Genomic DNA, 21,973 nt, shown 5'->3' on the forward strand with positions numbered 1-21,973 from the left:
AAACTGCGGGCCCAGGTATAAAGAAAGGAGGTTGGGTAGGGATGAGGAGGACCAAGGTAGGGAGCGTTGAAGAGATGATCTGTTCTATGGAGAACAGGAACTAAGACTGCAGCAGAGTGGAAAACAAACGAACCAAACAAAAACCTTAGACAGCTGGCTACTTCCAAGACATGAGCATCTCAACCTTTCATCGATTCTTCCTCTATAAAATAGGATCGCCTTGCCTGCCCTCACTGGTTGTGAGGATTACACAGCAGTCATTCAGTAAGGGCGTTCACAGGCTCCTTCTTCATGGTTCTTTGCTCTACTTTCTGATTTTCCAGAGTGGTGATTATCTTCATCCCATACTTTAGCCTATCCTGTTCTCCAAAATGTTTTTCTGATGTCATTTCCTCAGCAAAATTCAAAACTCCTTGAGAGCAGAGGTGGTGTCACCTCTCTTCCTCAGAGGAAGTGGCCCAGTTTTTACTTCCCTACTGAACTTGTAGCTAGTGGCAGGTCTAGGAGATGCAAAGAAAAACAAGACTTACTCCCAGGTTTCCCTGGTGGTCCAGTGGTTAATAATCCACCTACCAATGCAAGGGACTGAGTTCGATCCCTGGTCCAGGAAGATCCCACGCTCTGCTGAGCAACTAAGCCCATGTGCCACAACTACTGAGCCTTAAGCTCTGGAGCTCGTGCTAGGCAACAAGAGAAGCAACCGCAATGAGAAGCTCAGCTCTTGCACCACAACTAGAGAGTAGCCTCACCCTGCTCTCTGCGACTTGAGAAAGCCTGGTACAGTGCAGCAACAAAGACCCAGTGCAGCTGAAAAAAGAACAACAACAACAAGAACAACAAAAACCAACCGAACAACAACAATAGAAAAACTTAGCCCTCCTTTTCAGGGAGCATACAGAGGAGATAGGACACTAGGTAACCAATCTTGGCCCAAACTCCAGACCAGATGCCTCCTTGATATTGCCATTTAGAAACACCCTCAATCATAGATGAAATATGGTAAACAAAGAATGTCTCTCCCCTGAATTGTGCCCCCATTCTGCTATTTCATTTTAGTGAATGACAATCATCTAGGTCAGAAACCTGGATGTAGCCTTTGCCCTCTATCTGTTGATCATCTCCACAGTATCTTGGCACAAATGTTTCCTCTTCTTGGAACAACTCCCCCTTCTACCTCCATTCCCTCCCTCCCTCCCCTCAATTTACTCTTTCTTCAGGTCTCAGTATAGATGAGATTTTGGATATGTCTTTCAGGAGTCCATTCTCGACTCCCAAGTGTACAGTAGATGCTTCTCCTAGCTATATCTGCGTCCTGTGTGTTGTGGGGCTTACTCACATAGCTTCTAGACTCAAACTGAGGTTGCCTGGGTTTAAGATGCAGCTGTCCCGCTTTTCTGGCTGTGTGAACTTGACTCTCTGTCTCAGATTCCTTATCTGTAAGGTGGAGATAAAAATACTGGACCTATTTTATAAGGTATGAAGATTAACTGCCTGACACCCAATTCTAAATGAGATAATTAGTCATTACTATCACCCAACTTATCAGTCTCACACTGTGAGATCCAAGAAAGCCAGAAATTTTTTCAAAGAATTCTTTCAGTTCAGTTCAGTCGCTCATTCGTGTCTGACTCTTTGTGACCCCCTGAACTGCAGCATGCCAGGCCTCCCTGTCCATCACCAACTCCCAGAGTCCACCCAAACCCATGTCCATTGAGTCGGTGATGCCATCCAACCATCTCATCCTCTGTTGTCCCCTTCTCCTCCTGCCCTCAAGCTTTCCCAGCAACAGGGTCTTTTCAAATGAGTCAGCTCTTTGCATCAGGTGGCTAAAGTATTGGAGTTTCAGCTTCAACATCAGTCCTTTCAATGAACACCCAGGACTGATCTGCTTTAGGATGGACTGGTTGGATCTCCTTGCAGTCCAAGGGACTCTCAAGAATCTTCTCCAACACCACAGTTCAAAAGCATCAATTCTTAGGTGCTCAGTTTTCTTTATAGGCCAGCTTTCACATCCATACATGACCACTGGAAAAACCATAGCCTTGACTAGATGGACCTTTGTTGGCAATGTCTCTGTTTTTTAATATGCTGTCTAGGTTGGTCATAACTTTCCTTCCAAGGAGTGTCTTTTAATTTCATGGTTGCAGTCACCATCTGCAGTGATTTTGGAGCCCAGAAAAATAAAGCCAGCCACTGTTTCCACCGTTTCCCCATCTATTTGCAATGAAGTGATGGGCTGGATGCCATGATCTTCGTTTTCTGAATGTTGAGCTTTAAGCCAGCTTTTTCACTGTCCTCTTTCACTTTCATCAAGAGGCTCTTTAGTTCTTCTTCACTTTCTGCCATAAGGGTGGTGTCATCTGCATATCTGAGGTTATTGATATTTCTCCCAGCAATCTTCTTTAGTGACTTTGAATAAAGAATGAATGAATCTTGCTCGCTGGCTCTGGTCAGAGTCCCGTTAGGGAAAGAAAACTGTATATGCATGGCCAGAAAGAGTTATGAGTATCTGCCAAATACTAGAGAGCAAGAGTTGGGAACTTGTGACACAGAAAGGATTTCTGCTTCCTGGCTTCCTCCCACGGATTCCAGGACTGCATTTAATCCAATGAGTGGGCAAGACTGCCATCTGGTGGTAGAATCTGGAATTTCTGCTTCTTGGAAGTGGGACTAAAACGGACCTTTTTTCTTCCCCCATACTTGGCGTATTTTTCACTTTAGATTTCTAGTCTGAGAAGTTCTATATCATAATGTATTAAGGCTTGCTCCTCTCTCCACCCTCTCCTACATCTTGCCTCTTTCCTTGAGTTCCCTCAAGCTTGGGAATGTTGGGTTGGGTTCCCTCGGGTTGCAGGTAACCCTCGGGAGTTCTCTTTCAGGAACTTCAGATTTCCAGCTATTCTAGACCCAGTCCCGAGGAGGGAACGCTACTGGCTTTACGGCAAAGGAGTTAGGAGAGATGTGGACATTTAGCTCTTCCCTCACCACAACACTAGCTAACCAGGGTTTGTGGCCCCGCCCACTGCCCTGGTCTCCCAGGCAACTGTCCTCCCGCTTAGGGTGCCCCTCTCCGGGTGTTACCCCGGCAACCTTCAGTCCCACCTCCTTTAAGGTCCTGACTGGTTCATAGCAAACGTAGGTTGGAGCCCACCCGGAGGCATTGAGCTTTGAAGGTTGTGAGTTGCTGGGAGAGAAGCAGAGATGAGGTTTCAGGAGCTGCTGGAGGAAAGAGGTGCTCGTGTAGCCTTGGGTAGCGGGGCCGTTATGTTTCATCCTCAGGAAAAGGAGCTGTAAATCCTGGGAGCCAGGTCAGCAGGGCTCTAGGTCAGAGGCACCTGGCCCACTCTCAGAGTTGCAGACTCCAGCACGGGGCGGGGGCGGGGGCGGGGGCGGGGGCGGTGTGGGGGGAGGGGTGGAAGCTGGGTAGGAGGGACGTGGGGGGAACCACTCTAAGGGTAAAGGGGCACTGCTACCGTTCAGGCCACCCCACACCCAAACTGCCTTGTCCATCAGAGCTGGAGTCAGTGGGCAGTAACTCATGACCCCTGACCGCCACACACACACCCCCCCCCCACTTCTTCTTGCTTCTTCCTCCTAAAGGCCCTAATTCTAGGGTCGGTGGACTCATTCCCTGGCACTGCAGGTCTTTCCAAGGAGGGGGAGGGCTAGGCCATTGAGAAGCAACTGGGGAGGGGGATTCCCTAGTGGGGAGGAACTTTCCCCTCCTGGCCTTCCTTGCAGGAGCCTCTGGGGATGTGGTGTGAGGAGGCTATTCTGGGCTGGAGAGAGTCTGCTGGTGGAATGGATCCTCCCAGGTCCTTGCCACATACCCTGAAGCCCTCAGAGAGAAGCTCGCTGTGTAATTACAATCGTCTCCCTCACCACATTCTAAACTATCATTATCCTCCCTGGATCTCCTGAAGCTGTGTTAACCTCTTTGAACCCGAGGAACTCTGAGAGAAGTAGGAGGTTGGGAGGAGGGACCCAAAGTTCGCTTCTGGTGGGTTGGGGGTGGAGGTGGGTGGGATACAAGTGGGGAACCCTGAGGATCACTTGGAGTCACGTCTTCCTCCTGTGCCCCTGCCCCTCTCTGCTCCCTACTACCTCTCAGAGCAGGCCCAGCCCTCCCATCCTGGGGTGCACCCTCTTTCCACTTTCACTCTTGGTCTCTCTGGGCCTGCCCACCTCTTCCTGTCTTTCTTTCCTATTTCTGCTTTTCCAGGCCCAAGTGGTGGGGTTCTGCTGGGGGCGGTAGGCCCAGGCTGGTCCTGTGGCCCAACCATGCTGGCAGGAGGCAGCACTATTCCAGTTGCAGGCCTGGGAAAGGGAGGGGTGTGAGCGCAGAATCTGCTTCTCCGGGACTAAGCCCTGGTGCATGAGCTCACCCAGCCCCAAGGAACAGAGATTCTAGTTAACCAGCCGGCCTATATTGCCCCTTTCTCCTTTCTCCCAGATTCTGATTTGCTCTCTCTCAGAAGAAACCAAGGTTGTGTCAGTTTCTGCCCCTTGGGCAGGTCCTGGAGCCAGAACCACACATCAGGGAGCTCCTGCCCCAGGAGGTGCATGAAGAGGCCTTAGGCTGGACCTGCCCAACTTGCCCTGTCACGGGTCAGGTATCTGATTGACCCCATTGGTAACAGTGACAGGGCTGGGAGGAGGTTGGGACAGGAATCCAGCAAGGGAGAATGAGGGGTGAGAGGTCAGGTGCTAGGGGCCCCAGGAGTAGGGAAAGGAACAGGTAAAAAGAGAGCAGAGTGCTGAGGATCCAGCCTGGCAGTGGGGGCTGGGGTGGGGTGGAGCTGGGGCTAGAACCCTGGGCCAAGGCCAAGGTGGGTAGGAGGTGTCAAAGGAGATTGGCTTGTCCCTTCCAACCCTTTCCTTGGCCATCTAAAGTGGGGGTAGCATCCAGGTATTACTCAAAGCAAAATCATTTGAACTTCCATGAGTCTAAAAGCAGTATGATCAAAAAATAAAATAAAATAAAAACAGTATGATCAAGAGTTATCATTCCTTTTTAAAAAAGTTTTTATTTTGTATTGAGGTATAGCCGATTAACAATGTTATGACAGTTTCAGGGGAACAGCGAAGGGACTCAACCATACATATACTTGTATCCATTCTCCCCTAAACTCCCCTCCCACCCAGGCTACCACACATTGAGCAGAGTTTCATGTGGTATACAGTAGGTCCTTGTTGGCTGTACATTTTAAATACAGCAGTGTGTACATGTCCACCTCAACCTCCCTAACTATCCTTTCCTCTCATCCTTCCTCCCCTCCCCTGACAATTCTTGAAGTCTGTTTCCGTTTTGTAATTTCATTTAAGACTTATCATTTTTAAGGTATATTGTCATCTTGCTCATTTAACTTACATACAGAGTACATCATGTGAAATGCCAGGCTGAATGAAAGACAAACTGGAATCAAGATTGCCAGGAGAAATATCAACAGTCTTAGATATGCAGATGATACCACTCTGACGGTAGAAAGTGAAGAGGAGCTAAATAGCTTCTTGATGAGGGTGAAAGAGGAGGGTGAAAAAGCTGTCTTAAAACTAAACATTCAAAAAATGAAAATCATGGCAGCCAGTGCCATCACTTTGTGGCACACAGAAGGAGAAAAAGTGGAAGCAGTGATAGATTTTATTTTCTTGGGCTCCAAAATCACTGCGGATGGTGACTGCTGCCATGAAATTAAAAGACGCTCCCAGGAAGAAAAGCTATGACAAACTTGGAAACCATATTAAGAAGCAGAAACATCACTTTGTAGACAAAGATCCATGTAGTCAAAGCTATGGTTTTCCAGTAGTCATGTATGGATGTAAGAGTTGGACCATAAAGAAGACTGAGCATCAAAGAATTGGTGCTTTTGAACTGTGGTGCTGGAGAAGACTTTTGAGAGTTCCTTGGACTGCAAGGAGATTAAACCAATCAGTCTTAAAGGAAATCAACCTTGAATATTCACTGGAAGGACTGATGCTGAAGCTGAAGCTCCAATACTTTGATCACGTGATGTGAAGACCCAACTCATTGGAAAAGACCCTGATGCTGGGAAAGATTGATGGAAAAAGGAGAAGAGGGGGCAGAGGATGAGATGCTTAGATCACCGACTCATTGGACATGAATTTGAGCAAACGCTGGGAGACAGTGGAGGACAGAAGAGTCTGGCGTGCATGGGGTCACAAAGAGTCAGACCTGATTGAGACTGAACAACAGCAACAATACTTCAGGTAACAAAACTATCCCTTTCATTCTCCTCTGATGCTCACAACTGTCCTGTGCCTTGAGGAAGGCAGCGGTCTTCCTCCTGCCCAAGTGGGAGAAAGCTGCGACCCAGGAAGGGCGAGAGTTTAGCCAAAGTCACCTACTCATGTGGGGCAGAGCCTGTCTGTCACCAAGGCTTCTGACCTCAGGGTGTTGCTTGCTGGTGGTGAACATGGTACATGCGGCACCAGAGCTGCTGTGTCAAGACCCTGGTCCTCACTTGCAGATTGTACTTGAGTCCGTGGCTTCATCTCTCTGAGCCTTCCTTTCCTCCCGGTGAGGAGGTGAGCTGACTGGCAATGATGTTCACCTGGGTACCATAGCGCGGTGAGCTGGTCTTGCCCCGAGTTGGGGTTGGCCCCACAGTGACTGGAGTCTCCTCTTTGTGCTGCCAGACTCGAGCAGTCAAAACATCTCCAGCCTGGTCTGGTTGGAGAGCTAGAGAGCAGCTTGGTTCTGCTGTGTGGGGAGGGGGAGGGGGAGGGGAGAAGCCTACCCCAGCTCACCTACCACTGACCAGTGCCAGGCACCCAAGGGACAGAAACCTGAGCTAATCAAGTGTGTGTATATATGTGTGTGCTCAGTTGCTTAGTCATCTCCTGCTCTTTGTGGCCTCTTGAACTGTAGCCTGCCAGGCTCCTCTGCCCGTGGAATTTTCCAGGCAAGAATCCTGGAGTGGGTTGCTATTTCCTCCTCCAGGGGATTTTCCTGACCCCTGTCTCTTGCATCTCCTGCACTGGCGTGTGGGTTCTTTACCCTGGGAAGTCCAGTAGTCAGGTGACATTTCTGGATACTAGCCCTTGAAGTTGGTGCTGGAGGCTCTGAAGGATGTGATGTGAAGGGCCAGGTCTGAGGTCAGATGCCTCCCTACTCAGAGGTACCCAGGGCTCTATGCCAACTTTCCTGGCTAGTGGGGTAGGCCATTCTTTTTAAAAAAATAGTGTCATTGACATAGAGAAGAGACTGGTGGTTGCCAAGGGGGAGAGGGTTAGGGGAGGGATGGAGTGGGAGGTTGGGGTTAGCAGATGTAAGGTTTTTTACCTCCACTTTTTATTTATGCTTTTGGCAGTGTTGAGTCATGTGGGATCTTAGTTCCCAATTGTTGTTCAGTTGCTCAGTTGTGTCCGACTCTTTGTGACCCCATGGACTGCAGCGCACCAGACCTCCCTGTCCCTCACCATCTCCTGAATTCTGCCCAAGTTCATGTCCATTGCAAAGGTGATGCCATCTTAATTCCCAGAGCAGGGATCAAACCTGTGCCCCCTGAGTGGAAGAACAGAGTCCTAACCACTGGACTGCCAGGGAATTCCCTGAGCTTTCAAATATAGAATGGGTAAACAACAAGGTCCTACTGTGTGGCACAGGGAACCACGTTCAATGTCCTGGGATAAACCATAATGGAAAAGAATATAAGAAAGAATATATATATATATGTATAACCGAATCACTTTGCTGGACAGCAGCAGTTAGCCCAACACTGTAAGTCAACTAAACTTCAATACAAAATTTTGTGTTAAAATATACATAACACAAAATTTACCATTTTAACTGTTTTTAAAGTGTTCAGTGGCTCTCAGTACATTCACGTGTTGTGCAGCGGTCAGCACCGTCCATCTCCGGATATTTTTCATCTTCCGAATCAGAAGCTGTATACTCAGTGGAACAATAACAGTCTCTATGAACATGACTAGGAATGCGACTAGGAATGGACTTTTCTTGCCGTGCCCCTTCCAGCTCCACACAGATCTGTTCCCCCGGGTCTCCTTGGCCCCATTCTTTCTCTCCCAGCTGCTGCCAGCACGCCACCCTGGCTGCGGTGCGTTTCCAGCCCTCCCCCTGGTGTTCCTCTAGGAGGGTCCCATCCTCCTGAGCCACCTCCCACCTCCGCCCCTGCCTGCCTGGAGGCCTCCACACTCACCCAGGGGGTGCTCACGTTCCTGCCCTGACTCTGCTCTGGAAAATGCTACCCCACCCAATGGCCTTCTCTTGCTTCTCACCTTTCTTTACTATTCAGTGCTTCTGGCCACTGTCCCCTCTTCCTGCTCTGAAGTTCTCTTTTCTCTTGGCCTCTGAGAGAGTGAGACAGAGGAAAAAGCAGAGGCTCCGGAACCCCCAGAGATCTGGGTTCAAATCCTAACAATGCCCTTTACTAGCTTGGACTCAGGGCATGTCACTCCCTGTCTCTGAGCCTCAGTTTCCTTATCTCTGCTCAGATGCTAAAGAATCTGCTTGCAATGCAGGAGACCCGGGTTCGTACTCTGGGTCGGGGAAATCCCCTGGAGAAGGGAATGGCTACCCGCTCCAGTATTGTTGCCTGGAGAATTCCGTGGACAGAGGAGCCTGGCCGGCTACAATCCATGAGGTTTCAAAGAGCCAGGCACGACTGAGTGACTAACACTTTCACTTTCAAAACAGGACAAATCACACAGCCCTCACTGGGTTGTCATTAGGATTGAGAGAACTCATGGCTCCAAGTGCCTGGCACTGGGCCTGGCAGAGTGAGGAGCCCAGCTCCGCAACTTCCTTTCCCTTTTGGATCACTTATGCTACTGACCCCTCCCCCATCTTCCTTAAACGCAAGGGTTTTCTGAAATCCTGTCTCAATGTTCTCTCGCCCTGGCCTTCACCCATCTGTGCATTTGCTGTTGTTTACTCACTCAGTTGTGTCTGAGTCTTTGCGATCCCATGGCCTCTAGCCCACCAGGCTCCTCTGTCCATGGAATTTTCCAGGCAAGAATACCATTCCCTTCTCCAGGGGATCTTCGTGACCCAGGGATCGAACCCATGTCTCCCGCATTGGCAGGCGGATTCTTTACCCCTGAGTCAGTGGGGACACCCTGTCTGTGAAGTTCAGTACCACTTTCTCTGTCTAGTCTGACTGCTGTGAATTTCAGTACCACTTTCTGTCTCTAGTCTGGCTGCTCCTCTCTCCTGAGTCTCACATTCCTACTTCCAGGTGGGGCATCTCTCCCCCTGCCTTCGGTGACCACCACCTCTCCCTTGGGCTCCCAGGTCTGGAAACTCTGAGTTATCTCAGACTCTTCCCACTTCCTCTTCTGCTCCCACAGGTGGGCAGTCACCCCGTTTTGATCTTCTCTCTGAAAGGCCCCTCCCAGGACGTCCCCTCCTTTCCCTGGTTCTGGCCTTCATCAGCCCTCCCTTGGACCAGCATCCATTCCTCCTCCTTTCAGCAGGAGGTCGGCGTTCACCCTCTTGGTAATTTCCCACCCTCCCCTTTGCCTTGAGAACACACCCTACACAGCCACTAGGTTCTTAACCCAGACTGTCTTCTTTTTTAAAGTTTAATTTATTTATTTTAATTGGAGGCTAATTACTTTACAATATTGTAGTGGTTTTTGCCATACATTGACACGAATCAGCCGTGGATGTACATGTTCCACTGTCTTCTTTTCACTTCATCTGTTGTTTTGTGAAGTATTACAGATGTGACATTTTACCCTGAAATATTTTTAAAGTATGCATCTTTAAAATGCATAAAAAAATATTTAAAGTATGCATCTTTAAAAAAAATAGAGAAAATTTCCTATACTATCAATAACATTTTCTCATGTCTAATCTTCAGTTATATTCAGATTTGCCTAGTTGCTCCAATACTTTGGCCACCTGATGTGAAGAGGTGATTCACTGGAAAAGACCCTGATGCTGGGAAAGATTGAGGGCAGGAGGAGAAGGGGTGACAGGATGAGATGGTTGGATGGCATCATTGACTCAATGGACATGAGTTTGAGCAAGCTCTGGGAGATGGAGAAGGACAGGGAAGCCTGGCAGACTGCAGTCCATGGGGTCACAAAGAGTCAGACATGACTTAGCAACTGAATGACAAGTTCTTCCTAAAATGGCTTTCATAGTCAGTTTGTTTAGGTGAAGATTCAGTCAAAGACCAAGCATTATGCTTGGTGTTTTGGTAGCTAAAGTTTCTCAATCTTGACTGCAGACCACCTCCCTGCCCACCATCTGTCACCACATCCTTCCCCAGCCTGTGAGCCAGCCAACCCCAATATGCCATGAGGGATCTTTAGTTCCCATGCCCCTGCACTGGAAGGGCTTTGTTTTTTTAACTGATTTGTGTTTGGCTGCGCTGGGTCTTCATTGCTGCATGTGGGCTTTCTCCACTTGTGGTGTGTGGGCTTCGCATCGCAGTGGCTTCCTTCTCTTGTTGCGGAACATAGGCTGTAGGGAGTGCAGGCTTCAGTAGCTGTGCTCCACAGGCTTAGCTGCCCCGTGACATGTGGGACCTTCCTGGACCAGAGATCGAACCAGTGTCTCCTGCACCTCAAGGCAGATTCTTAACCACTGGACCACCAGGAAGTTTCCTGCCATGGACTTTAAAAACTAATCCTTTTTACACTTGGCCCTTTCCTTGTCCCTGGAACTGAGCGACTGCCCTTTTATTGTTTAAGGTCACCTCAGAGAGTGGGGCTTCCCAAGTGGCACTTGTGGTAAAGAACTCGACTGCCAGTGCAGGAGAGAAAAGAGGCGCAGGCTCGATCCCTGTGTCAGGAAGATCCCCTGGAGGAAGGCATGGCAACCCACTCCAGTATTCTTGCCTGGAGAATCCCATGGACAGAGGAGCCTGGTGGGCTACAGTCTATAGGGTCACAAAGAGTCAGATACGACTGAGTGACTAACACATACACCTCAGAGAGCACCAACCACCTCGGTGAAATTCATTCTGTTTTGTTTTTCTCTGGGGCAGAGGCGCCACCTGTCCCTCCCTCTGAGCTCGTCCAGCTGTCACCAGGGGTCTCTGCCTCTTCACAGTGTGGGCTTGCTTCTGCCTGCTGGCACAGGGCGGGGCCACCAGTTCTCTTGCCGCACTGGCCCTGTGCCCAGCACGTGGCTGGCAGATAACAGATGAATACTCCTTTCTTCAGCATCTTGGCTCCTCCTGCACAGCCCACCTGCGGTGATAAGTGGGAAGCAAAGTCCAGAAGTGCAGAAGGACATGACGATCCACTCCAGTGTTCTTGCTTGAAGAGTGCCATGGACAGAGGAGCCTAGTGGGCTGCAGTCTATGGGGTTGCACAGGGTTGGACAGGACTGAAGCAACTTAGCATGCACACAGGCCCGCAAGGTCCAGAAGGGCCTTGGTGTGTCTTACTGGAAGATTGTGATCCTGGAAGCTGGTTCTCAGCCCAGCCCAGATCGCCTTCCTTTTGCTCTTAGTTTCTTTCCTTCCTTGACGTATACTGAGGCTCAGGAAATGGTTCTTCAGGCTGGATGAGAAGAATCTAAGGGACGGGGGCCCAGGCGGGGCGGGCAGGTTGTAGTGGCTGGTTACGTTCTTGAACTGTTCACATAGCTCCTGGGGACCACCATGGCTAACAGGGAGGGAGGCAGCTTGAGACCACCCCCTCACCTTTCAGTCCTCTCTTGGCCTTACCCTCTGGGCTGTCCAACAGGATGGGATGGGGCAATCCAGGGTATATATGCCATGCCCGCGTGAGGGTCGCCCCCAAACCTCCATCGCAACAGGGAGATCCCGGAGGGGTGGGAGGCCACCTCGGCCACCCTCCTACAACAGAGGGAGGAGCCTGACTCTGACGTGTCCTGATTGGCTGGGTGACATGGTGCTGGGAAGGGCTTCTTCCACTTCTCGGCTCATTACTCTGGAGCCCCAGAAAACGGAGGAGGGGGACAGGAACACCCACTCCAGAACGCTGGAGGCTGTGAGGCTGGAGCCTGCCTTAAAGTTTATTCTGGCCCCACCACATCCCAGAGAGCCAGCAGCTTCCTCTGTTGACTCCGGGGTAGGGGTCGGGGGCTGTAAAGGAGTTGGAGCGAGAGGAGGAGGGTGGGCTCTGGGTGGAGGATGAGGAGCCCTTCTGAAGACCATCTGGTCATCTCGCCTCAGCTCTGCAGCCCGACCTGGCGCTCAGAGAGTAACTCCGGGCGGCTTCTCCTTCCTTTGGCTTTCACATGTCTCCTCCCTTTCCCTGAGCCAGAGAGATCCAGGCGGCGCCGGGTCCCGCTCTCCTACCCCGAGGTGGCCCCTTTCTGGGGGCGCCAGAAGGGCCTCAGGCACCCCGAGGTCCTGCCCTGGGTGCCCTCGCTTGGTGGGGGTGGGCGCTGTCTTCCGGGCGGGGGCCACGTGGCCTCGACCGGGCGGGGGGCTTGGCCTTGCCCATGTGAGCCCAGTGACTCAGGCCGCAGCTGTTCCCGCGTCACATGAGGGAGGCTGGAGGCCACTCGGCGGGGGAGGGGGCTGTGGCTGGAGCCGGGGCGGGGCCGCGCGCCGGGCGGGGCCGGAGCCGGGGGGCGCAGCTAGAGAGCCCCTGAGCGGCGGCGGGAGAGCAGCACACAGCCTCCGGGAGCCCAGGTGAGGCGAGGCTGCGGCGGGGAGTGGGGAGGGGGTCACCGGTCGCCCCCACCTCGGGGGCTCGCCCCAGGCCTCCGCAGATCCGCCGCGCTCCCCGCCGCTCCCAACTTTGCAACTTGGTGAAGTTTCGGAGGCCGGGGACGGGCTGGGGTGCGGCGGCGCCCGCCGCATTTCTGTTCTTCGGTGATCAGAACCCAGGGAAAAGGACCCGGGGGTCGGGCTGGGGCTGAGGAGAGTTTTCCGTGACTGGTTGAGTGGAGAGGGGTGTTTAACACCTGGGGGCTGGAGGGTCGAGGGTGGGCGTTCGGTCCTGGCCGCTGCCGGCGCCCTCGGGTGGGTCCCGGGCCCCCGGGAGGCGGCGGGGCGGGGTCCGGGCTGGGCTGCGGGCGCCCCCACCCTTCTCCTGCGGGTGGAAGAGGGGGCTGGAAGACGTGGATCTGACCGCGGGTTTCCGGGTGGGAGGGGCCGGGAATGGGGGCGGCGCAGGGGAGGTTTCGAGGGCCGGCGGGGAGCTCGGAAAGCGAGATCCCGCCTCGACCGGTTCTGATCCCTCTGCGCGCCCCTCTGTCCCAGGCCAGGCAGCCATGGCTGTGGAAGGAGGAATGAAATGTGTCAAGTTCCTGCTCTACGTTCTCCTGCTGGCCTTCTGCGTGAGTGGGGAGCGGGGCCTGCGGGGGCGCGCTGGCAGGGTGCAGGGCGACCTGGCTCCGGAGGGATGAGGGCTGAGCGGCCAACAGTGAAGGCAGCTGGAGACCAGATGTGGGAGGAAAAAGCCCGGGCTACAGCCGAAGCCAGCGCGGCCGTCCCCTCCTCCAGCTTTCGGGAACCTCTGAGGCTGGTTTGGGCCGACAATGGCCGGTCTCCTCCGTAAGCCTTCCGGGCCCTTCCTGTCTGGTGACCCAGCCTCCTGTGATATGGGGCAGTGGGGCAACCAGCCAACTGCCAGTTCTGATGCTATCGCCGCCCCACGCCTCGCCTCGAGTGTGCCCTTCTCCCCGCTTCTCTGTTCTTTCTCTCCCGCCACCCCTTCATCCCTCTTCATTCCCTCATCACCCCCGCCCCCGCCCCGGGCCGCTCGGGGTGGGTAAGGGCTCTGCCCATCTCTTGCTCCAGTCCTGGGCTCCTGGCTTGAGAGGCTACTGTTTGTCCAGGGAGGGACCGGCTACTCTGACCCCTTTAACCCCTTCCTTCTCCCAGGCCCAGGAGGCCTGAGGAGCCCTTCTCACAGCTGGTGAGGATGTGGTCGCTGATGAGGATAGTGAGAGGGCAATTCTGGGAGCCCTGGAGGCCCATAGGAAGAGGCTCAAAGGAAGCACTGTTCTGTGAGGCATGTGTGTCCTGGGATTAGGGCTTACTGGAAACTTCTCTTTTTTTGCATTTTGTGAGAAGTTGCTTGAAGGAAGGTGTGGTTCCTCCTGATGGCTTTCTCCCAGAGAGCCTTAAACAGTTTGCCTAGCCCTCACGGTGGGGCAAGGATGGGTCAGCCTCCTCTCCCACTGTCAAGTTTCCTGGAGGTGTGAGAATCAGTCTCTCTAGAGTGGGCTTAGTCTGTGTCCTGGGTCACCCACCGCCTTCCACCGTGGGGGGCTGGTGGGTGGTGGGTCTTCCGAGTCCTGACCTGCCCTGCTCCCCACAGGCCTGTGCAGTGGGACTGATTGCTGTGGGCGTAGCGACCCAGCTCGTCCTGAATCAGACTATGACCCGTGGGGCCACCCCTAGTTTCCTGTTGCCTGTGGTCATTATCGCAGTGGGGGCCTTCCTCTTCCTGGTGGCCTTTGTGGGCTGCTGTGGAGCCTGCAAGGAGAACTACTGTCTTATGATCACGGTGAGTGGGTGTGGGCCAGTGTGGGTGCCTGGGGCTGCCAAAAGGGCATTTCTCTGGGCAGGGTTTGGAGGGTGGGTGGCTGAGGGAAGCCTTGAATGTTCCTGAGACCGGCAGGGCCCTCCCACCCAGACTCCAAACCTGACTCCTGTCCTTTGCACCTGCAGTTTGCCATCTTCTTGTCCCTTATCATGCTAGTTGAAGTGGCTGCAGCCATTGCTGGCTATGTGTTTAGAGACAAGGTAAGCAGGGAATAAGGGGAAGTCCTTGCCTCAGAGGCCTGGCTGCTCTGGGACCCAGGTGCCCTGAGTCCTGACCTTCACAGTGCTCCTCCCTATTCCCAGGTGAGATCAGAATTTAATAAGGACTTCCGGCAGCAGATGAAGAATTATCCAAAAGCCAACGAGACGGCATCAATCCTGGACAAGATGCAGAAAGATGTGAGTGGGGTTGCTGGGAGCAGGTGTAGTAAGAGAAGGAGATTCTTACCTCCATGTTGAAGACGGAGGGTCACTTAACAGCCTTTCCCCCCATATCTCCACTCTCTCCCAGTTTAAGTGCTGCGGGGCGGCTAACTACACAGACTGGGAGAAGATCCCGACCATGGCCAGTCGAGTCCCTGACTCCTGCTGCGTCAACATCACTAATAACTGTGGGGTTCATTTCGTCGTGAAGGACATCCATACTGAGGTAGGAAGCGGGCTGAGATAGTAGGGGACTTGGGGAAGCTGGGAAATGTTTCAGGAGGTGAGAGGGACCAGGGGTGGAGGTGAAGAAGGTTGGGGCTCTGGGAAACTGGGCATCAGGGATCGGGAGGGAATCTGGTAATGCTGGGGATGGGATGGAAGGGACAGAGGGTGGGGGAGCCAGGTGGGCAGGCAGGGGGGGTGTGGGAAATTTCTGATGGGGTCTTGTTTTGTGTGCCTGCCACCCGGCAGGGCTGTGTGGAGAAGATTGCGGCCTGGCTGAGGAAGAATGTGCTGGTGGTGGCTGCGGCAGCCCTGGGCATTGCCTTTGTGGAGGTGAGAGGCACCCTTGGGCATCTGGGAACTAGGGGCAGTGGGAGGGTGCTGAGCAGGGGGCTGGTCTGTGGAGGGGAGCCCTGGTTGTCTCTTGGGTCTCTATCTTGCCTCCCTGACTCCTCTTCACCGCCATCTCTCTCTGTTCTTCTAGATCCTGGGTATTGTCTTAGCATGCTGCCTTGTGAAGAGCATCCGAAGTGGCTATGAGGTGATGTAGGGGGTCTGTCTCTTCAGCCCCCTCATCCAGGGGAGTGGGGTAATATACTCCAGGTTTTTCAATTAAACGGATTATTTTTTCAGACCCCAAAGAGAAAGAGTCTCAGTTTGTCTTAAAAAGTGATACTTTAACCCTTCTCCCTCTTCATCCATGTTCCCATCCTCTGGGACCCTATTCTATTTGCACCTCTGGGAAAGGCTGGCTTGGGAAAGGCACCTCTGGGAAAGGGTGGGGCGAAAGGAGGATTTTGATCAAGGCTTGCTTTGGTCTGGCAGTGGATGTGGGGATCCAGAGGAGGTTGAGGCCCACTGCCCTTCCTGTGCTGCCAGGCTCAGTGCTGAAGGGTTCATGAAACTGTCTCCCAAGTCAGTGGGATTCCCTACAAAGGTCCTACCTGGGAGAGGCCAGCCTATATCCACTTTCAACATCTTCTCCCCGGCCTTTTGTCCACCTCTGAAAGTGAAGTCGCTCAGTCGTGTCCGACTCTTTGCGACCCCATGGACTGTAGCCTACCAGGCTCCTCTGTCCATGGAATTTTCCAGGCAGTGGTACTGGAGTGGATTGCCATTTCCTTCTCCAGCGGATCTTCCAGACCCAGGGATCGAACTCAGGTCTCCCGCATTGTAGACGGACACTTTACTGTCTGAGCCACCAGGGACGTACTCCCTGCTTCACTAATCCTCAAGGGGGCCTAGCTTCTTTCAGGGTGGTGACAAGTCACTTTTATACCTGTGCAGCCAGTTTATGTCCTTCTTGACTTACTTTAGGTAATAGAAGAATTTAAGAGGTGGGTGCCTGTTTTTCCATGGAAACCACCCAGCTTGGCTTTGACTCCTCTTCACCACCTCTCCCACACTATTCCCACTCTTGTAACACTCGACTTCAACCTTATTTCACGCAGAAAGGAGACATCCAACAGTACCCTCTGGTGGCCATGACTCTAGGTGCAACTTCAAACACACAAGACTGTCCCCTTGCGCCCCCTTGTGGGTACTAGATGTTTTGCAGGTACTAAACACGCCAGAGACCCTGGAGGATGTCAGGTTAGGTGGTGGTGGTTGTTGAACCCATGTCTCCTGCCTCTCCTGCATTGGCAGGTGTATCCTTTACCACCGAGCCACCAGGGAAGCCCCAGCCTAGGTTAGGAGTTAAATGGGGCCAGTCTCCCACTGTGAAGCCATGAAATTAAAAGACGTTTACTCTTTGGAAGGAAAGTTATGACCAAACTAGACAGCATATTAAAAAACAGAGACATTACTTTGCCAACAAAGGTCCATCTAGTCAAGGCTATGGTTTTTCCAGTGGTCATGTATGGATGTGAGAGTTGGACTACAAAGAAAGCTGAGCGCTGAAGAATTGATGCTTTTGAACTGTGGTGTTGGAGAAGACTCTTGAGAGTCCCTTGGACTGCAAGGAGATCCAAACAGTCCATCCTAAAGCAGATCAGTCCTGGGTGTTCACTGGAAGGACTGAGGCTAAAGCGAAACTCCAATACTTTGGCCACCGGATGCGAAGAGCTGACTCATTTGAAAAGACCCTGATGCTGGGAAAGCTTGAGGGCAGGAGGAGAAGGGGATGACAGAGGATGAGATGGTTGGATGGCATCACCGACTCGATGGACGTGGGTTTGGGTGGACTCTGGGAGTTGGTGATGGACAGGGAGGCCTGGCGTGCTGTGATTCATGGGGTCACTGAGAGTCTGACATGACTGAGTGACTGAGTAACTAAACTGAACTCCCACTGTGCACCTTCATTTCTGCCCACCCACAGTGTTTTTTGTTTTGAATAATACACATTTATTGAGTGACTGTTTTATGCCAGGCACCAGGCAGTACCAGGGTGGGGGGACAGAATAAATCAGAGTCCTTGCCTTGAACAACCATCTTTTTGCTGGAGGGCTGGATTTAGTAGACCGTCTGGGCAGGCTTGGGAAGGACCCAGGTGAGCACAGCATCCACCAGGCTGGCTGGCAAGTAGGAGGCTGGCAACCAGAGCAGCTTGGCATCCCAGCCTGGGCTGTAGCGGGTTCTGGGGTGGCGGGCAGTTAGGGCGTGCTCCAGGCACCTGCTCACCTTGGCCAGGTCCGGGTCACAGATCATGTTCATGATGCGCTGCTGCACTCTCAGGTCTGCAGCCCAGTGGACGGTTGCAGTCAGTGTCCCCTGTCCTGCTCCAACCCCCCAGGCCGTGTCGCCTGGGGTACTCAGTCCCCTCCCCAGTTTAGGGTGTGGGCAGGTTGCCTATGGCTGGGGTGTTCTCCTATGGCACCCCGTTCTCCCTCATCCCCTCCCTGACTGTCCTGCATGTTTCCTCCCAGCAGGCTGATGCAGGCCTGGCCTTCCGGCACCCTTGTTTCCCTTCACACGCCCCTTCGCGGGCCCAGCTACTCACATTTGGTGAGGAAGGCCTCCCCATAGAGGGCCTGTGTGGCTGGAGGCAGCCGTGCCCAGCAGGCCTGCAGGGTGTCCTCCAGAGTTTCCAGGTTTGTCACAGGGGTTCGGAAGAAGCCAGGTTCCACGATAGAGACCCGTACCCCAAAAGGAGCCACGTCTCGCCTGGAGTGAGGGGAGAGAGAGGTTTCTGGGTTCTTGTCTGTATAGGGAGAGGACCTTCAGGGACATTGTAGGGATGCTGAGATGGGAAAAGGATTTCTGACAGGAAGAGACATCCCCACTGCCACAGGATGAGGGGCAAGCGGGTCAGAGGGAAGGTGGAGCGTCATTTGTTTTTGTTTTTTGGCCATGTTGTGTCATGCAGGATATTAGTTCCCCGACCAGGGTTCAAACCCAGGCGCCCTGCAGTCAAAGCATAGAGTCTTAACCACTGGACCACCAGGTAAGTCCCAAGGAGGTTTATTTGAGTTTTTCTTCCTTTTGTATGCTCTTCTAGCACCTAGAGCAGGGACCAGCAAACTTCTTAAAGGGCCGGAGTGTAAATATTTTCAGTATTGCAGATCTAACTATTATGTAGGTACTTATATAACTGATTATAGTGTAACTATTTAAAAATGCAAACGCCATTATTAGCTTGTAGGCAGCTGCCTAGAGATCTGGCCCTGAAAGCACAATCTGCCAACTCCTGAACTGGAAGAATCATGTTCCCTAGATTCCAAAACACGGGGTCCAAAGTGCTGGATCTCTGCTGGGGAAAAATTAGACTGGTGTTTGCTGGGGGAAAGTGGGAGTACCCAGAACAGACTACCCAAGTCCAAGTTGAAAGTATATTTCCATGATGCTGATTAAACGAAAATGAAACGACTGAGGCATAGGGACAAAAGTGGATATTGATGCTATTTGCTGAGTGATGGTGACAGAGGAAGGCTTCCTTGAGAAGGCGGGCTCAGCTTGAGGGAATCAGAGGTCTGTTCCAAATTCAGGCCCTGTTCCTGCGGTTGTCGAGTCTCCTTTGTGCTCTCATGGGACTTTGAACGTTACTGTCTAAATAGGGGCCGGAGGACATGAGGACCAGCCTCTGCAGGTAGGCGTGCCAATGCCCCCCCCCCCCCCCCCGCCAGTGTGTGGGCTTGGGTGACTGTGGGTATGTTTGTGTGGTGTGCATGAGTCCCTTCCTTAGTCGTGTCTGACTCTGTGACCCCACAGACTGGCCCACCAGGTTTCTCTGTCCATGGAATTCTCCAGGCAGGAATACTGGAGTGGATAGACATTCCCTTCTCCAAAAGGGGTCTTCCCAACCCAGGGATTGAACCTGGGTCTCCTGCATTGCAGGCAGATTCTTTACTGTGTGAGCCACCAGGGAAGCCCATCCCCTAAGGGTGTTAACACCTATCCTTACAGGATTTTAGGGAGAATTGAATGAGAAAGTGTTATGTAAAGGTACTCATGCTAAGTAATGGTTATCATTAGTAACAATAACATTAAGAGTGGGATGTTGGGGGCATTTTCTATGTACCAGGCTCTGCTGGAGCCTCACATATACCCTCATTTTACTCACCCATGAGGCAGGCCTCATCGTGATTTAACAGGATGAACAAACTCGGAAAAAAACAGTAACTGACTAAGTTCACGAAGCTCACGAGTGAAAGCTGGGATCTGAACCTTGGAAGTCGAGCCCTAAACTGTCTCTTAAGCCCTAAACTCCACCATGCCATGTGGTGGGCAGCTGCTAATTTGTTGGTTGAGCACGCTCCCCCTGAGTTGGGAGTGGAGTCCCTGCCCCCCTCACCTCAGGCTGTCAGAGAAGGCCTCCAGGCCAAACTTGGAGACGCAGTAGCCCCCTCCATTGGCTGCCAGGCGGCCAAGGACACTGGTGATGTTGATCACTCGGCCCCGGGCCTGCAGCAGCAGGGGCAGCAGAGCGAGGGTGACCCCGATGGGACCCAGCGTGTTCACATTCAGCACCCGCTGGAAGTCCTCCCGCGTCTGCCATGGGGTGGGCCCAATGATGCCAGCCACACCAGCATTATTCACCAGACCAAACAGCCCTGTGCGGGGATGAGAGGCGTGGGGTAGGGGAGGCATTCCCACAGCCCCTCTCCTTCCCGGGAGGATCTGAGCCCTGTTACTCCCCCCACAGTCTCTCTGGTTTCCCACAGCCCCCTGTGTGTGCACACCTCACATGCCTATCCTCATGGCCCCCGCCACACTCACCTGTTTTCCCAACATGCGTTTCCACCCACTTGGCTGCCTGCCGGACGCTCTGGGGATCTGTGACATCCAGCAGGGTGGTGTGGAGGCGGGAGGAGGCGACCCGCTGGAGGTCCTCCGCCCCCGAGGGTGTCAGGCAGCTGGCCAGGACTCGGAAGCCTCTCTGGTCCAGCCTCAGAGCAAGGAGCCGCCCAAAGCCCGAGTCACAGCCGGTGATGAAGATAAAAGCATCGCTGGCCGGCAGGCACTGCCGGTCCCTGAGCAACCACAGTGCTGCCCAGAGCAAGACACCCAGCAGCAGAGGCAGCCACATGGCTGGAGCCCAGGTGACCTGCAGGTGGCAGCCGAGGCTGGGCCGGGGGACGTGTCTAGCTGACGCTGGCCCGCCAGCCCTCACCCCTCAGATCCTTGCCTAGCTGGAAGTCTCTGGTTTGAGCAAATTGACAAATTACCTGCTTGGCAGATAACCTGCAGACAAACTATGGTTCATCTAAGTAAAGTGAAGATCTGGGCAGACCCTGTATCTGTGGGTAACTTAACTGAAAGGTCATGAGCTGGGTCCTGCGCAGACTAGCTGCATGGGGGCAGAGGGATCTTGTTTGTTGTCGCCTCTTAGCTCTCACTAAACCAGCTAAGCCCTGTTTTTGGAAACACATAAGGGACCCCTGCATTCTAGTCCTGGTGGCTCCAAACTTATTGTGTGAGGCTGAGCACTGCCTTGTGTCTCTGAACTTGTTTTCTCATCTACCAAGTAGGGCTAACGCCCAGCATGCCCACCAGGGAGCTGTGGAGGATCAAAGGGGATAAAGTGTGAGGGGACACAGGCCAAGCTTTAGGCTTTAAGTTATCAATATCACTAGTCTTCTCAGAGCCACTGCCCCTCCCCTCCCCCCAGCACCCTGCTTACCTCCTCAGGGGAAAGCTGTTGGCAGGTACTATAGCACCTGAAGCTGCTCCTTTTGTTTTGCTTGAGAAACTTGTGGTCCAGGTCTTCCCAGGCTCCCACACTAGCTACAGCTAAGGCCAAAGTCCGTGGCCGGTGGACTGGGTGCCAGAAGTATTAAGTGCATGTGGGGCTGGCGGGGGGGTGGGGGAGGAGGAGTCAGGGAAGCTGGGCCTTCGGGTTGAAGCCAGGGCTTGGCACTGGCCAGGAGCGCCCGGCTCCCCCCTTCGCTTGGTCTTTTCTAGTGGGGCTTCCTGGCTCTCTCTGTCACGGATTCTTAAGATGAGGGTATCTGTCCAGGATGGCAGCTGCCCCCCTCTGTCAGTAACCTTGGACCTATCATTCCTCCCCCTCCCTGCCCTGAAGTGCTCCCACACCCAAGAGTTAATCTCCCACCTGGTCCAGACTCATGACACTGCTTAGCACCAGGCTGGGAGAGGCCGTGAGCACGAGGAGAGGCAGAGAGCCAGAGCTGGACCAGGCCTGCTCCCTGTCTCGTTTCTCCTCTGCCGGAAACGGAAGTCCTGGGTTGGGGCCCACTGCCCTCCTCTGGGGAGTAGGGAGGAACTCCCACCTTCAGCTTATCCAGAAGGTACCCACAACAGGTACCAGGCCCGAGGAGGAGAAGAGAGTTGAGACTGTAACAGGAAGCTAGTTCCAGTCCCTACCCAAAAAGACACCCCAAATTTTGGTAGTGTCTCTTAAGAGGAAGAGCCTTTGAATCTTCCATCCCCCCCCCTCCCCCACTAAGCTAGTAGTTCCT

At 53.1% G+C, this 21,973-nt stretch overlaps 2 protein-coding genes across 5 annotated transcripts; one reads left to right on the plus strand and one right to left on the minus strand.

The window, feature by feature from the left end:
- Positions 11,905-15,754, plus strand: CD63 (CD63 molecule). 3 transcript variants are annotated; one of them, XM_018048121.1, is made up of 8 exons: positions 12,256-12,602; positions 13,176-13,252; positions 14,239-14,427; positions 14,592-14,666; positions 14,769-14,864; positions 14,977-15,114; positions 15,363-15,446; positions 15,598-15,754. In XM_018048121.1, the coding sequence occupies exons 2-8, from the start codon at positions 13,187-13,189 to the stop codon at positions 15,661-15,663; spliced, it is 714 nt and encodes a 237-aa protein (XP_017903610.1). In that variant the 5' UTR covers positions 12,256-12,602; positions 13,176-13,186; the 3' UTR covers positions 15,664-15,754. The 3 variants fall into 3 exon arrangements, with proteins under 3 accessions (XP_017903609.1, XP_017903610.1, XP_017903608.1); XM_018048120.1 differs by lacking the exon at positions 12,256-12,602 and adding an exon at positions 11,905-12,033 and having other exon boundaries at positions 15,363-15,754; XM_018048119.1 differs by having other exon boundaries at positions 15,363-15,754.
- Positions 17,401-21,927, minus strand: RDH5 (retinol dehydrogenase 5). Of its 2 annotated transcripts, none has more exons than XM_013963965.2 (5): positions 21,175-21,927; positions 20,271-20,693; positions 19,846-20,104; positions 18,055-18,218; positions 17,401-17,791 (listed from the first exon to the last, which is right to left on the minus strand). In XM_013963965.2, exons 2-5 carry the CDS (start codon positions 20,578-20,580, stop codon positions 17,568-17,570), a joined length of 957 nt encoding a protein of 318 aa, XP_013819419.1. In that variant the 5' UTR covers positions 20,581-20,693; positions 21,175-21,927; the 3' UTR covers positions 17,401-17,567. The 2 variants fall into 2 exon arrangements, with proteins under 2 accessions (XP_013819419.1, XP_005680455.1); XM_005680398.3 differs by having other exon boundaries at positions 17,436-17,791; positions 20,271-20,598.

The sequence above is a fragment of the Capra hircus genome, chromosome 5 (genome assembly GCF_001704415.2).
Source record: "Capra hircus breed San Clemente chromosome 5, ASM170441v1, whole genome shotgun sequence".
Taxonomy (NCBI): Eukaryota; Metazoa; Chordata; class Mammalia; order Artiodactyla; family Bovidae; genus Capra; species Capra hircus.